At 48.7% G+C, this 14,627-nt stretch overlaps 7 protein-coding genes across 7 annotated transcripts; 4 read left to right on the forward strand and 3 right to left on the reverse strand.

The window, feature by feature from the left end:
* Nucleotides 1-875: 875 nt before the first annotated feature.
* On the forward strand, nt 876-2,197 carry sur2 (sphingosine hydroxylase; the record flags this gene model as incomplete). The annotated part of the gene is made up of 2 exons (XM_002569270.2): nt 876-1,566; nt 1,620-2,197. The coding sequence occupies 2 exons, from the start codon at nt 876-878 to the stop codon at nt 2,195-2,197; spliced, it is 1,269 nt and encodes a 422-aa protein (XP_002569316.1).
* Nucleotides 2,198-2,899: 702 nt separating this feature from the next.
* Nucleotides 2,900-4,083, reverse strand: N7525_006219 (uncharacterized protein; the record flags this gene model as incomplete). The annotated part of the gene is made up of 3 exons (XM_061213651.1): nt 2,900-3,149; nt 3,210-3,954; nt 4,014-4,083. The coding sequence occupies 3 exons, from the start codon at nt 4,081-4,083 to the stop codon at nt 2,900-2,902; spliced, it is 1,065 nt and encodes a 354-aa protein (XP_061068082.1).
* A 591-nt stretch (nt 4,084-4,674) lies between these two features.
* Nucleotides 4,675-5,118, forward strand: N7525_006220 (uncharacterized protein; the record flags this gene model as incomplete). The annotated part of the gene is made up of 1 exon (XM_061213652.1): nt 4,675-5,118. One exon carries the CDS (start codon nt 4,675-4,677, stop codon nt 5,116-5,118), a length of 444 nt encoding a protein of 147 aa, XP_061068083.1.
* Nucleotides 5,119-5,447: 329 nt separating this feature from the next.
* On the forward strand, nt 5,448-6,864 carry N7525_006221 (uncharacterized protein; the record flags this gene model as incomplete). Its single annotated transcript, XM_061213653.1, has 3 exons — nt 5,448-5,881; nt 5,940-6,017; nt 6,066-6,864. The coding sequence occupies 3 exons, from the start codon at nt 5,448-5,450 to the stop codon at nt 6,862-6,864; spliced, it is 1,311 nt and encodes a 436-aa protein (XP_061068084.1).
* An 828-nt stretch (nt 6,865-7,692) lies between these two features.
* N7525_006222 (RNA-binding signal recognition particle subunit SEC65) lies at nt 7,693-8,657 on the reverse strand (the record flags this gene model as incomplete). Its single annotated transcript, XM_002569266.2, has 2 exons — nt 7,693-8,129; nt 8,198-8,657. 2 exons carry the CDS (start codon nt 8,655-8,657, stop codon nt 7,693-7,695), a joined length of 897 nt encoding a protein of 298 aa, XP_002569312.2.
* Nucleotides 8,658-9,269: 612 nt separating this feature from the next.
* Nucleotides 9,270-10,871, forward strand: N7525_006223 (aminotransferase, class III; the record flags this gene model as incomplete). Its single annotated transcript, XM_002569265.2, has 5 exons — nt 9,270-9,279; nt 9,335-9,637; nt 9,705-10,051; nt 10,108-10,560; nt 10,623-10,871. The coding sequence occupies 5 exons, from the start codon at nt 9,270-9,272 to the stop codon at nt 10,869-10,871; spliced, it is 1,362 nt and encodes a 453-aa protein (XP_002569311.2).
* Nucleotides 10,872-11,068: 197 nt separating this feature from the next.
* On the reverse strand, nt 11,069-14,169 carry ysh1 (cleavage polyadenylation factor subunit YSH1; the record flags this gene model as incomplete). The annotated part of the gene is made up of 6 exons (XM_002569264.2): nt 11,069-11,610; nt 11,667-12,315; nt 12,365-13,176; nt 13,245-13,579; nt 13,859-13,956; nt 14,017-14,169. 6 exons carry the CDS (start codon nt 14,167-14,169, stop codon nt 11,069-11,071), a joined length of 2,589 nt encoding a protein of 862 aa, XP_002569310.2.
* Nucleotides 14,170-14,627: the final 458 nt, after the last annotated feature.

Genomic DNA, 14,627 nt, shown 5'->3' on the forward strand with positions numbered 1-14,627 from the left:
GAAGACGAAGGGGTTAGGAAAGTAAAGAGGCACGGGAAGGAAGAAAAACACTTTCAAGGTGGGGGGGGGGGACGAGGGTTTTTCTAAAAAAAAAAAAAAATACTAGAGCGGGGGATGGTGTTTGTTCTGTTTGCACTCATTTGGTTTGTACCGCATGGGTACCGGGGAGTCTGGGCCACCGCCACTGGCTGCGTGTTAGCGCAGTATTGGGTACTTCGAGGTACTTGGCAGATACAATATCATTTTGGGATAGAAATGGGATGTATAAATACCAGAAAGATTGAAGTGTCATCAATTGGCAAGAGGAAAGTCGAGGAACTAATTAATTTAGACCAATTGATGTTCGTTTTCACTGCAACCAGTTGACTTTCCTTCAGGACTGCCCAGGCCGAAGTATAGAAACTGAGTCAGCATCAGTCTATGTAATACCATACCGTACTGTATTTGGTTCCCTTTCCCAGTCACTTAATCCAAATATACCGTCCATACATGTATTGGGCTGGTTCGTCTTCGGGCTCGCGCCACCCGAATCCGTCTCCTGATCTGAACGTTTATCTTTTATCTTCCGAGCATTCCTATTCCTATTCTTTCCTTCATCATTATCTGATTCTCTTTGTGTTTTTTTTTTTTTTTTTTTTTAACCTACTTCCTTTTGTATGTACCGGCCAGCGCCGAGAGATCTCTGGCTGATCGGAATCATCCTGCGTCGCGCCTACCCGTCAGCATCCGGACGGTGGGCAGTTGCGGACGTCCACTCTCTTTTACTTGCTTCCTAACCTTGGGGTCATTCCAATATCCAAGCTCTCCCTTTGATCGTTCTTGGTTCTTGGATTCTTCGTGCTACTGAGAACTCAACGCATCACCATTCTTTCGCCATGGCTGTGAACGCATCAGTCGCGTTCGACCTTCCTCCCCTACCAACCTACACCTTGACCGCGCGAGAGCATCTGCTTGCTCCTCTTCCTGACAGCATTCTTACGCTTATATTGCCCGTAATCGCTTATTGGGGCATGTCCATGATCTATCATTTCCTCGATGTCAATGATTACTTCGTCGAATACCGGCTCCACACCCCCGCAGAAGTCCTGAAACGAAACAAAGTGACTCGCTGGGAAGTCGTACGGGATGTTGTCTTACAACAGGTAATCCAAACTCTGGCCGGCTTTGCATTCATCTACTTTGATGCCGAGGAAACCGTTGGGAGAGAGAAGTACGATGTGGCTGTGTGGGCGCAGCGATTGCGGATCACCCAGAAGGCTGTCCCATCTTTGTTAGCTCTTGTTGGAGTTGACGCCATTAGTCTTGGAAAATCGATGTCCCAAAGCGGTTATACCATGTTGGCCGGAGTTCTGGCTGGTGGATCTTACCCCGGTGTGACCCAGTCTATAATTCTCGACAACGGAGCCGAGGCTGTAGCCCCCGCGTTCACGAACTGGGAACTTGCAGTTGCAGGTTTCATATATTGGTACTTTTTACCGACCCTCCAGTTCCTGCTGGCGATTTCCATTGTGGATACTTGGCAGTACTTCCTCCACCGCGCTATGCATCTGAACCGGTGGCTCTATGGTATGCCTGTCGTTTCGAAGTTGATTAATGGTCTCATACTAATTAGTTGTTAGTGACTTTCCACTCCCGTCACCACCGTCTTTACGTTCCTTATGCTTTCGGCGCCCTCTACAATCACCCGGTCGAGGGATTCCTCCTGGATACTGCTGGCACTGGTATTGGATTCTTGGTCTCCGGCATGACCACCCGCCAGGCCATGTGGTTCTTTACAATGTCGACTATCAAAACTGTTGACGACCACTGTGGCTATGCCTTCCCCTGGGATCCACTGCAGCATTTCACCTCTAACAATGCTGCCTACCACGACATTCATCACCAAAGCTGGGGTATCAAGACCAACTTCTCCCAGCCTTTCTTCATCTTCTGGGACCGCCTTCTTGGTACCCAGTGGACTGGTGAAGTCAAGCTGCGCTACGAACGCGCTCGAGAGAATGCCCAGAAGCAGGTGGATCTGGATGCTGCCCAGGCGCCTGATACCACGCGAACTGTGACTGTGACCGAGGAACGTGAACCTGAACGAGTCGTGGTATCACCTGAGGGGCCTGCGGCTCGTACCCGGCTGCGCCGAAAGACTGTTGATAGTCTCAAAGGCCCGAGTCATGGGGTTCCTGGAAGTGTTCTCCACAACTAAAGCCGTGATGATATAAAGCCCGAGCATGTGTTGATTTTTCTTTATGCATCCCCAACCCCGTCCCTGGAGCTGCTGGCCGTCTCCGCCAGACTGTGGGGCTTTCCGTCATTTTTTGTATATGGGATCAATGGCCCAAATGTATTAATACTTCAAAATGCGCCAGTCAGTGCTTTGTACATGGTTCGCTCTATGACCTACTGTCAATAATGTCTATTATTTGCCATTTACATTTGCTTCTGGGTACTCGGTATCGATACATCTGCAATTATCACGGACTACATATGTTCAAACACCCGACTCTGACTAGGTCTTGACATACAATAACAAGGGAAAACAGAATGACATCAGAAAGTGCCAATCGCAAAAGACTTCAAAATGACTCCAAAAGGGAATGACAACAGAAGCAGCTCAAGAGACAAAGCCCAAACAAGATGCGAAGACAAAGGAATGAAAGAGACTAGGAGAGATCAAATCATATTCGACTGTTCACACACCAGATTCCAAGTAGTCCTTGCTGCTGAGCTACTTCCTGGCTTTCTCGAGTCTTCATCTTCATCACTCCAGTCACTGTCAGTGGAACAGATCGACGGGGAGCGACACTCTGATGGAAGGCGGCTACTCCCCTGTATTGAGAAGTCTTCCTCGCTTCGAGAGTAGGGATTTGTTCCCATACCCTTGTACATCTCGAGCAATTCGTCGATTTCATCGGGTCTCCAAGAAATTGCTTGCGGTGCTAGGGGATGGAGGGGTTCCAGGAGGTCCATCAGGAGGACCATAGACGGTGCTCGCCCTCCGTCTTTCCGGGCCTATTCTTAAGCCTTGATAGTTGTCATCGGCAAAATCCATGAGTCTAGTGACGCGATCCGGGTTCGGGTCTGGTAGTCGATCTCTCTTCATGTGGTATGATGATGTCGAAGCCTTTCTGGAAGGGCTCGACGTCGGGCGATAGATTCTGCGCCCTTCAGTGTCAGTGTCAGTACATTGAGATGATGATGAAGATTCGGGGGCATACCTTTCCGTAGGGTGGGATACTACGATTGGTGGTGGTGGCTGGGGATACTTTTCCCTCCGGTTATACTCACCGGCCGGGCAATGGCTACGGGCACTCTTTCCGCTTTTTCCCCTTTTGTCGTTTTTGTCATGGTCGGTGTGCTCTCGCTGTGCAGGTGTCGAATCCGCGTGTGCTGGGTCTTGGTACCAGGCCTTGCTGCAGGCCTTGCGGGTATCCTTCAGGATGAATGCAAACTGGCTAGATGTGCCATACAGCTCATCAACATGATTAGGGAATAAGTCAATACAACTGTCGACAAATTTCATAAGTCTTCGTGGGGCATGGTTCAAACGAGTCTGCGTGCGAGAGAGCAGGGCGATTCGAAGGTTGCGCAGCGCATTCTTGTCACTCGCAACCCGAGCCACCATGCACGCCTGACAGCAGCTGGTCTCATAGTGCCATGCTTCTGAGACAGGGTCTTTCGGGTCAGGCTTCGTCCACATGCCCTGTATAGCCTGTAGTTTTTGCACGATCAATATATCGAGAGGCTTCAGCAAGTCCGGGTACGCGTCGAACTTGCGAAGGTGGTGACCGACTTCCTTCTGGACGAGATTGAACACATCGGCCATGAGGTCTGCATTCAGACCCTGATGAGTATCGCACAAATCCTTGTTAGTACTTGACCAACGATCACGGCGCATATTCTTTGGCAACTCGTGGATCATACGCTTGACAACCTCATCCATGTGTTTTGCTCTTGTGTTGTCTATGTGCAGAATCTCTGTTAGCCTTTTAACTTGGTCCCTTCTCAGGTCAGTGACAAACCGAGTGTCTCCTGAGAAAAGGGATTTACGTCTACCGATTGTGTCTCGTCTGTTTTCGAACCACCCTCCATTTTTTCCCATTGCTTTTCGGTTATCGCTATGGTATCCCTGTGATAGACCCCAGACGATATATGCTTGTCTTAGAAGAAAGTACTCTGGGGCTGGGAGGTCAGTTCCAAGTTATACTTGTTTGGAATGGAATGGAATCACTAGATTGTCTTCGTTCTCGTGTCACGGATTATGCAGACAGGCGCATTGCTTTGGGGTTGGATCTTGCTATTCTGCTGCAGAGGAATCCCGTTCTAATAAGGATATTTATATACTCCCTATGAAGTTGACCCTTCTCGATGTGCTTTCATCTTGTAAACCTACTAAACAATGTCTTTTCAGTCCACAAAGAAAACAAAGGTCTCCTTGTGATTGTTCTATTGGTGTTCACTTCTATAAGCAACAAAGAAAATGAATGGCCCCCTATTGATAGGTCCACTACTCACCCACAACGAATTGTGCTTTTGAAGGACTTACTTATCAATGGTCTTTGTTCTATTCGTCTCATTCGATATATTAGACTTGCCATGTCTCATAATCTCATCCTTTCTTTTGTCTCATTTCTTCAGTTACTGTCCTACTAATCCCGACTGTCTCCTTCACACGTTTCAACCATGGGAAACCACGTTTCAGCCATTGACTCACGTCGAGTCACAAAGAAAGCAAAGAAACGCACCAACCTTCGAGGGATGTTCAATTATCCAAACGGACGAAACATCCGCGAGGAACCTCATGTGCCTGGAGCCAACCAATGGGTGACTGTCTTCTTCAACTGGGCTGATCACAAATACAACGACGAAGAATTGATGGATCTCGTGTTGGCTCGCATCAACGCCCGAGACGGTATCATTTCATCCGAACCCGTCCATCACGATGTCAAATGGTGTCTATCACTACGGGTCCCAGGATACTGGAAGCCTACCGACTTGGCGATTGCCGGCGCAGCCAAGGACATTGCACAATGGCATCAAAGTGAAATGCGTCATGCCGGTATGAAGATCAACCGGAGATATATGTTCCGTGGCAACAATCGAAAGAAGCGTCACTTTGTTCGTTAGTATCCTCCGTTCTCGTTCTATTGTTATCTCGGTGTATATCTAACTGTGTTTTGACTATTAGCAGAACGTCCATGACCAACTCAGCCACGAAGTGATGGAGATATAAGTTTTATTTGACAAGAATGGAAGATACCAATAATAGTACATTAATGAAATGGAATATCATCCTATCATCCACTTGAATATTTTAAAACAGCCCAGGTCAATCAGCTGTAGTCACCTGCCCTATAGATCTAACGCGATCACATGACAAAAGACAAGGCTTCCTCTTTTATTTTCCTTTTATATCTTCATCTCCTTAACTTATATTCTTCTACTGGCATTTTACAATGACTTGTCAGGGTAAGGAGGATACTCCGTTGCCCTACACTGCCTCACCCATCAAGTTACTCTGGAGCGACTTGTCCCTATTTGTTTCGAAGCTATGGGCCCTACCAGGTATCTTACTACCCCTGCAGTTGGCTCGCACACATGAGTTGGACGAACTCTATCCCACGTTACGCAACGGAGCTACCGTGTTGATACATATATTTCTCGTGGTTTATCAGCTTGCTTTCCTGCTCTCGTTGCCCATCATCGTTGTCTGTATGGTTCCAGGGCTATGGATTCTTGCTTATGCGGCTATTGCTTTCACTATCAATTATGCGATTGTCATGTTGATGTTGAACGGATTCCAGCAGGTTCTGGTATCCCAAGTGCCTGTCTTCGAGCGACCAGGCCATCAGCGGGAGCGTTGGTTGTATATAAATGGAATTGCAGCTGGGTAGGAGAGATATCCCCGTGGTTCCCTGTTTTTAGTTGCTGACTCTAACTACCTCTAGGCATCACTGGGTACAGATGAACATCGATCAACTATCATACACCTTTGGTCGGAAAGTGACGGGCGTGCATAACCGCACGTAAGTGACGCCTTAGATCTATGGTTTGCAAACACTGATTAGGATTAGCGCGGGCATTGTCTTTGATCTCATCGAATGTCTGATTCAACGGGATTTTACTTATGCTACTGGCGATATTAGGCGATCCTATGTCTTGATCAAGGAAGCCCTTTTGGACCCAGAATGTGACAAGGTGGTTCTGCTTCTTCACAGCCAAGGCGGTATTGAAGGGGGCCTCATCCTGGACTGGCTCCTGGATGAGCTACCCCACGATATCCTTCATCACTTGGAGATATTCACCTTCGGAAATGCCGCAAATCACTTCAACAACCCACGATGGACAAAGCTAGCAAGGCCAGAAGGGATCCCAGCACCTGATCTAGTGCATCAATTTGGTCAATCCGTCGGCTATATCGAGCATTATGCTAATTCAGGTGATATTGTGGCACTAGGAGGAGTGCTCCACTTCGTTGAGATCCCAAATCGATATATGGGCCGTCTGTTCGTGCGCCCCAATTCAGGCCATCTCTTCAACCTGCATTACCTAGACAACATGTTTACTCTGGACCCTGACATGAACGTCCTCGACTCCAATCCATTCATGGATATGGAAGTCGAGCCATGGACAACCGCAGGTATAAACGGATATGATGGCTCTCCGCATCGAATCAGATACCAACCCACTATGGCCCGAGACGAGGCATTTCTCCCCGTTGCACTAAGCCTGCAACGGTCGCGAACGAATGGTGTGGGTCGAGGACTGCGTGTGAAGGACTTCAGCCGGCTCTGGCAGTATAGAAATGGAGGATGTCCGAAAGACACAGGGGTACAGCATTATAATGACACCCGCGAACATGTTCATTTTTAACTACTTGAGTACAAATTCCCATTGCATTGGTACATAATCTATCTCTCTTTGTTTCCTCCTGAATGAATACTGCTATATCCAACCCGAAATAAACCCAGCACTACCAAAGCAAGTATAGGGTCCACCACAAATTCTTAGCTAATTCGGAATACTATACAGAGAACTCCGAGTTTAAATCCATATATTAAAAGATAAAGAGGTCTCCTGTTATTGGTTTATTCAAAAGCCACTACGCCAGGTCCTGCTTAAGCATATACCCAAGTACGCTAGACACAGTGCCAAAGAAATGTAACAGGACAAAATACTACCCAAGTGCAGCCAGGTATCTCTCACACTAGGGGGCTGCGTAGGGTCATTCTGGAAGAGGAGGACGGTATATGGCCGACCTATGTTCCGACAGGCTGACGAATGATGGGTATAAAGGGTGGGAATAGTATACATGCGAAGGATATAGTGCAAGATATGCTAGTGTATGATATCGTAGGATATGAGCCACAGGTACTCTATAAGCCAGTCAGCCCTAATTGATGGGCTATTTGCATAGCATGCATCCAGACTTTCGCTACTTTTGCATATTGAAATTGGTCTCGTAGCAGTGTATAGGTCCGTCCTGGTGTTCAAGAAATGTAGTATTCATATATGACTCGGTCATAGACTATGAGGTAGATATTGGACACAATTTGAGATGGATGTACAATGAGATCAATTCGGATGCAGGTCCGTGGTATCCAGGGAGTATTCCTTTCTCAAGTGCATCAAAAATTAGAAAAAAGCAACGCCCATCGCCATACAATGCAAGTGGAACACGGAATAGAGGTCATGCCAAAATCATGCCCTGATCACCCTCTTCTTTTCCTTCTTTTTCTTTTCCGTACCTGCCCCTGAGGGCTCACCACCCATTCCGCCCATCCCGCCCATTCCACCTAGTCCGCCTAGTCCGCCCAACATATTGCTCAGTCCGCCCATTCCGCCCATTTGACTCATCATTTCAGACATGTTGGGCATACCCTCCATACCCTGCATACCCTGCATACCCTGCATCTCGGCCATTGCGTCCTTGAGAGGGTTGTCACTGACACCACCACCACTGTAGGCAGGCGAATGGATAGGTAAGATCTTCCCGATCTTCCAACCCCGGGGGGCAGCAGGAGCTGCTGGAAGCTTCTCGGGCATGGGCAGGCCACGGATTCGTAGCCGGTAGGGTGATTTTTCGGTAGTAGGGTTAGCCTTCAAGTACTGTGCGACGAGAATATAGAGGTGGTGCTCTAAACAAAAGTGTCAGTTAAAGTCACAGAAGGAACCATTCACCCAACCAAGGGTATCAGCCACGTACTGTTCTTGATCTTCGGGTTGGCTAATTGGCCATCCTCGTTCTTAACCTGCACACGCACGCGGCCGGGATTCGCCCAATCCTTAGGATGCAGCTTCTCCGGCTCCAATCCGGCATTCAAGCCAAGCATCTGGACGGCATCGACAATATCTCGCGCAAGAGGGTTTTCCACTGCGAGCTCCGCACCAACTTTGCGGCCCTCGGCGCGCGATCGGGACTTGTCGAAGTACACGGGGTACAAGCATGAGAAGTGTCGGGGAATCTCGCGCTGAGGCTCAGGTGCTGGCATCGATGGCATCGATGGCATGGGCATCTGTTGTTGGGGTTGAGGTGCAGCCTTGGTCGGGATATTTACGGGTGAGATGATGGCATTGCGGGGGAGGTCATCGTCGGAGTCGTAAGAAGGGGCAATCTCTTCTGGGTCGGAGTCTGAGACTTCCTCGATTTGGGCGTGACGCGACATGTTGAATTTGTAGAATGGGGAGATGTCTGGGGAAGGCGGGAATTGTGGCCAAGTCAGAGGGGCAGAATGCAATGTGCGGGCGGTGGGACGTGGGGATTGTTCAACGTTTAGGTACACGCCAATCTTACCTAGGTAGTAGTAGTATAGCATGTTATGTTGATAATTTGGGGATAATAATCTTGAATTCACTAGTAAATCCCATTTGTGTCAATCTTTTGCTACGGAAAATAGGAACCCCATGCCACCTATATAATGCCACATGTAGGCACCTAAACCAAACTATAACCGCCTATGCCACAAATGTAATCATATCTTCATATCTTTCCCAAGTATATTCCCAAGCCATAAGGCATTGTCAAAGGCCAACCTACAGCTTTCTATTCCAACAAAATAGACCAGACAAAAAACCAAATCGGCCAAAAGTCCGCCCCCTTCAGCCCCCGGACCAATTGAGAGCTCGGCATCTTCCCTTCGGCATGCCGAACCCACTTAGCCCCGCAGAACAGGGCCATTGCCTCGGGTGAAACATCAACGGAGATACTTCACGGCTATATAAGGCTGTTTGTCTCCTCAAGCACTGCTTCTCCCAATTCCAGTTCTCTAAATTCAAGCATGACCAACGGTATGTCAAATGCGTGCAATATCTTGAATATTTCTCATCCTGATATACTTCTCAGAAACAAAGACGAGTGCTATCCTCCACCGGGACACACGCTTTGTCCCAAAGAAAGCCATTGGCGGCAAGGGGTGCTACGTGTTTCTGGAAGATGGTACCAAATTTCTCGATGCCACAGGTGGCGCAGCTGTATCTTGCCTGGGGCACGGTAACGAGCAGGTCACTCAGATCATCAAAGATCAGATGGACCAGATATCCTACTGTCATTCTGCCTTTTTCGGCACTCAAGTAGCTGAAGATCTTGCCAAGCTCCTAGTGGACTCTACTGGAGGAAAATTATCCAAGGTCTTTATAACCAGCTCAGGTGAGCGAAGGCAACCCTTCCATGAACCAAAGATCCAGTTCACACGCACAGTGCTGACGATATACAGGGTCGGAGGCTGTCGAAGCTGCAATTAAACTAGCACGCCAGTATTTCTTGGAGCTTCCGAACCCCCAAACTGAACGTACCAGGTTCATTGCACGTCTCCCATCCTACCACGGTACCACGCTAGGCGCCCTTTCAGTCGGTGGCCATGTTCAGCGTCGGCAGCCATTTGAGCCACTTCTCTCCAAGAACGTGTCCCATGTTTCTCCATGCTATGCATACCGTGGGAAAAGGGACGGCGAGTCTGATGCAGACTACGTAGCACGTCTAGCAGCCGAGCTAGATGCTGAATTCCAACGTGTCGGACCCGAAACTGTGTGCGCATTCGTCGCGGAGCCGGTTGTCGGCGCGGTATGACTTCCTATCTGAACTACACACTACCAGGTCAGCCGACTTATACTCATTAGGCTCTCGGCTGTGTCCCCGCAGTACCAGGGTACTTTCGTGCAATGAAAGCCGTTTGCGAGAAGCACGGCGCTCTCTTGATCCTTGACGAGATTATGAGCGGCATGGGCCGTTGCGGCACCTTGCATGCCTGGGAGCAAGAGGATATTGTTCCCGATATCCAGACCATTGCAAAGGGTCTGGGTGGTGGCTACGCGCCGGTGTCGGCCGTCTTGATCAGTGACTCTATTGTGCAGATGATGGACAAAGGCACCGGGCAGTTCCGCCACGGACAGACATACCAAGGCCATCCGATCTCATGTGCTGCTGCGTTTGCTGTGCAAAAGACTATTCAGGAACAGTCACTTGTGGATAATGTTCGGACCATGGGTGCCTACCTTGAGACACAGTTGAAGCAACGATTCGAGAGTCATCCTCACGTAGGAGATATTCGTGGAAAGGGATTGTTCTGGGGTGTAAGTTTCATATCCCTATAATCGACGACCGGAGGACACAGCGTGTAGCTAACTCTTTATAGCTTGAATTTGTCAAAGATAAGGTCACGAAAGAACCGTTTGACCCCAAGCATGGTCTGTCTAATAAGATCCAGGAGAAGGGTCTACAGCCGGAGCACAGCGTCTCGCTATATGGCTGCTCTGGTACCGTGGATGGAATTAAAGGCGATCATCTTGTGCTCGCGCCGCCTTACATCGTGTCAAAAGAGGAGATCGATATCATTGTTGACACCCTGGAGAAAATTATGAAGGAGGTTTTTGCCTCACTATAGAGGCACTCTATAACTATCTAATCCCAAGCTCCACTCTCATGGCCTTGCATTGTGCAATTATTTAATCAATTTCATTTGCGTAAAAAATAACTAGCAGAACCTTGGAAGAAACATCAGATTACAAAGCAGATGGGAAAGAAAGTCAAGTTAAACCATGTGGATGATGGGTCATTTCATTATTATACAAGTACACGAGATCAAGCATGAGCCTCAAGGGCAGCCTCTTTCTTCCTATCAGCCAGTTCGATTCCCTTTTGCCCGTTGGCAGAGCCACTAAGCGTCGCATCCTGATGAATCGAGCTATCTGCCCACAGGCCAGCGACAGTCTCAATGGCCCGTTCAACTACAACACGAATGCGGTCTCGCAGGACAGCGTTCGCACACTCGACTTCCAGATCCTCAAGCCAGACACGGGCAATATGCTTGTCCACCCTGATCTCAATTCCAGGGACAGGAACACCCATTGTGATAAGACGATCCAGCTCCGCAGCCTCAATGTCGGCAATTCGTTCTTCGTTCATCTCTTTGCTATCTTCTTGTGGGCCGAGTGCGAGATCAGCCGGGACACGCGGGCGCTCAATGGGGCCAATGTTGTCGCCGCCGAATTGGGCCTCGAGCATCATCAGCATACGAGCAAGCCGCTCTTGGGGTCCAGATTGAGCATGAGGGTTTGGAAGTGAGGGGATCTCCATATCCTCATCGTCATGGTGATGATGGTGGTGCTTGTTTTTGGACGATTCTAGAACCGTGGTAGTTAGCATAAGTAAACAGGTGGGAAATTTAAGGAATTCATACGTTTTACGGAGGCTGGGCTGCTTTCGACTGTGAGCAGGACAGCCATAACTGCATCGGCCACTCCGTCGTTCATCATATTACCTTCCCATTCCAACTCAACTTCGCGGGTGCGCGAGTGATGGCGAAGATACACACATCCCAGGACAAGGAATGTCTGCGTCTCGTCTGATGGAATCTCCTCGTCGGCGTCCTCTTGCTTTGGGGTGTCGTCAGTAACTATGTCGTTATTGCTGTTGGCCTCGGTCTTCTTGCTATTTCCAACTTCTTCAATGGCCCCGAAAGTTCCCTCGAGGGCCCATCGGATCAAGTCCATGCTCGCAGAGCTAAGAGTGATATGCTGCTTGCAAGTAATAGTCGTAGTTGTCAAGCCCGCGTACTCCTGTAGATCGTCGGGGGCCATCAACGACAAGTTAAATCCGTTTTGAACTAGGACTCCAGCCATGAGCTGGGAATCATCATTCTCTGATGGAGGCGCAACCTCTGCGAGCTTGCCAACGACCTTGGCAATTTTGTCCTTTTTGAAAGGAATGCGAACTTCATCACAGTTTGCTGGGGTGTAGACTTTGACTTTGACGGCTTTATCTGCGTTAAGGCTGAGAAGCTTCGACTTCAGCCTCATCATCTGATGTTTTTCGCCGTGAACGAGGATCTTGGGATGGTCAGTAATATTTCAAATAGACCGCGCACGTCACACTTACCACAACCGGTGCTGCTACCTCCTCTATGAAAGTACGATTTTCAACGCCATCAACGTGGGCTGCAAAGCTGACCTCGTCAACTGTGCAACGGCGAGGGATCATGACTTTTTGATCCTCGTCATTCACCCCGGGAACACGACCACGGCCATGCCCAGTGGAGACCTTGGACATGACAGCCGGAATCTGATCAGGTTCATTGAGCAATCCCTTAGCCATGGTTCCTTCAACGCTGTAACCGGTCATGACGACGCCGTTGCGGTCACTCGGTGCCCATCTTTCCAGCAGCTCACGGCTTGTTCCCGTCTGCAACATACCGGGGGAGGCAAGCATGACACACCCTCCAACATCATCGAAACGCTCTAAACTGCGAAGACTTCGGACGAATCGGAAATCCCAAGGTCCGACACTCACGCTCTTATTGCCGCTGGCCTCAGCCTCGGCCATACGCTGCCGGAAGAGCCGCTTTATATTATCGTTCATGGCACCGATATATGTCTGGTACACGACCATGCATCGTCGTGCCATGTTTCCGATGTAGTAGATAGGAAATTTCTGGAGTTCTGGGTGAGTTTCCCAATATTCGTCAAGGATAAGAAGCAGCTCTTGGGCACGGCCGAGAGCGAAAACAGGCATTAAAACCCGACCTCCGCGGTTGAGGATACCTGTGATTGACTTCATCAAAGCGGCCTCGCGTTCTAGTCGAGGCGGATTAGATGAAATACCGAATGTAGATTCTGTGATGAGAACATCAATCTTCGTGCCACTGGGCACCGCGGCGGGGATCAAATGTCTGTCTTCCTCGCGAGAGTAGTCTAGCCGGTTGGTTAGCAATTTGAGTGATAATATGTAGATGACAAGGGATATAACAAGGTAGACACACCTCCTGTAAACAAAGTCACAAGTCCCGCAATATCAATTTTAAACATGGCGGCTCCGAGAACATGCCCAGCGGGATACGGGGTAATACGAATGCCATTGATCGTATGTGTTGTGTAAAAGTCGATGGTTTCAATCATGGGGAGCGTTGACAAGTGATCACGCTCGGTGTATAACGTAGTACGTTGATCGGAGGAAGAAGATGTGTTGCTGACTCGGACATTGTCTTGAATGAGCCATTTGTAGATTGCCCGGGTTGCCGGGGTCATGAAGACTCTTCCTTTGAAATTTGTCTTGCTGAGAACGTATGGGAGAGCGGAAGAATGGTCAACGTGGAAACTATACAGATCATACCGTTAGTCAACTGTGATAACCATAAACAAACGCGCTGAAGGAGAAAGCGCTCAGATTCGAGACTCAATAAGGTACAGTGATACAAGAAATATATGCATGACATTGAATTGTATTGGGCTTTTCATATATATGCAGCGGAGTGTGTTCTTCCATTGAGGCAGCTGAGGGCAGTAGATTGCCAAGTGACCCAGGTGCCTCATGTGTGTCCAGTGATGCTTGCCATGGTTCCGTATAATATGTAAAATAAAAGAGAGATGCACGTACTGGCTGATTAAAAGAACATCCACTGTGCTCAGATCGAACTCATCAAAGAAAGGAAGTGCGGAGAAGCCTTCTTTCGCCGGGTGCATGCCCGCATCAAGCTACAGAAGCCAAGGGGGTTAGTATCTGCGACTTCATTCATTGTCCCAGCAGAGTCTTACCATCACTGTCTTGCCCTTGTATTCCAGGATGTGGCAACTCCGTCCAACTTCATTGCCGCCGCCGAGGCAATAGAATGCCAGTTCGTCTGATGGGTCAACACGCTCATCGTCAACAGCCGCTCCCATCGCTGAAGCTTTGCGCTTGGATGTCATTGTGTCAAGAATTAATTGGGCAAGGTGTCAGGAGATCGACGGATTTCGTATGAGTTTGAGAAGCCTAGTTTCAGGGTACTAGAACCCGCGTCGCACGATAAAGCCCAGGATGTCAATATGAGCTTAGCGCAACGCCCATGCCTTTGCGCAACAAAAGCTATAGTGGATGCAGCTGCTCCAGGTATCAAAGCAGATGTCAATGCACCTGTAAAGATTGGACGTGATTCAATAGAACAGTGATCACCTTCGCAGCAGACACCCGCAGATTTGGAGAGCTTAGTCAAGCTTAGTCACGTGTGTCGCGATCCGCGGAGCAGAGTTCGACCACCTAGGAAGCTCCTTACCACATCACGCATCACAGTCTCCCCGATTACGGTTACTTTTGCGCTGGAGTCTACTATTTTACGATTCAAGTGTCGCGTATATGGTTAGAATTCAATATTGAGATGGTCAAAGGT

The sequence above is a fragment of the Penicillium rubens genome (assembly GCF_028828025.1).
Source record: "Penicillium rubens strain IBT 27055 chromosome Unknown utg000003l_segment0_segment0, whole genome shotgun sequence".
Lineage (NCBI taxonomy): Eukaryota > Fungi > Ascomycota > Eurotiomycetes > Eurotiales > Aspergillaceae > Penicillium > Penicillium rubens.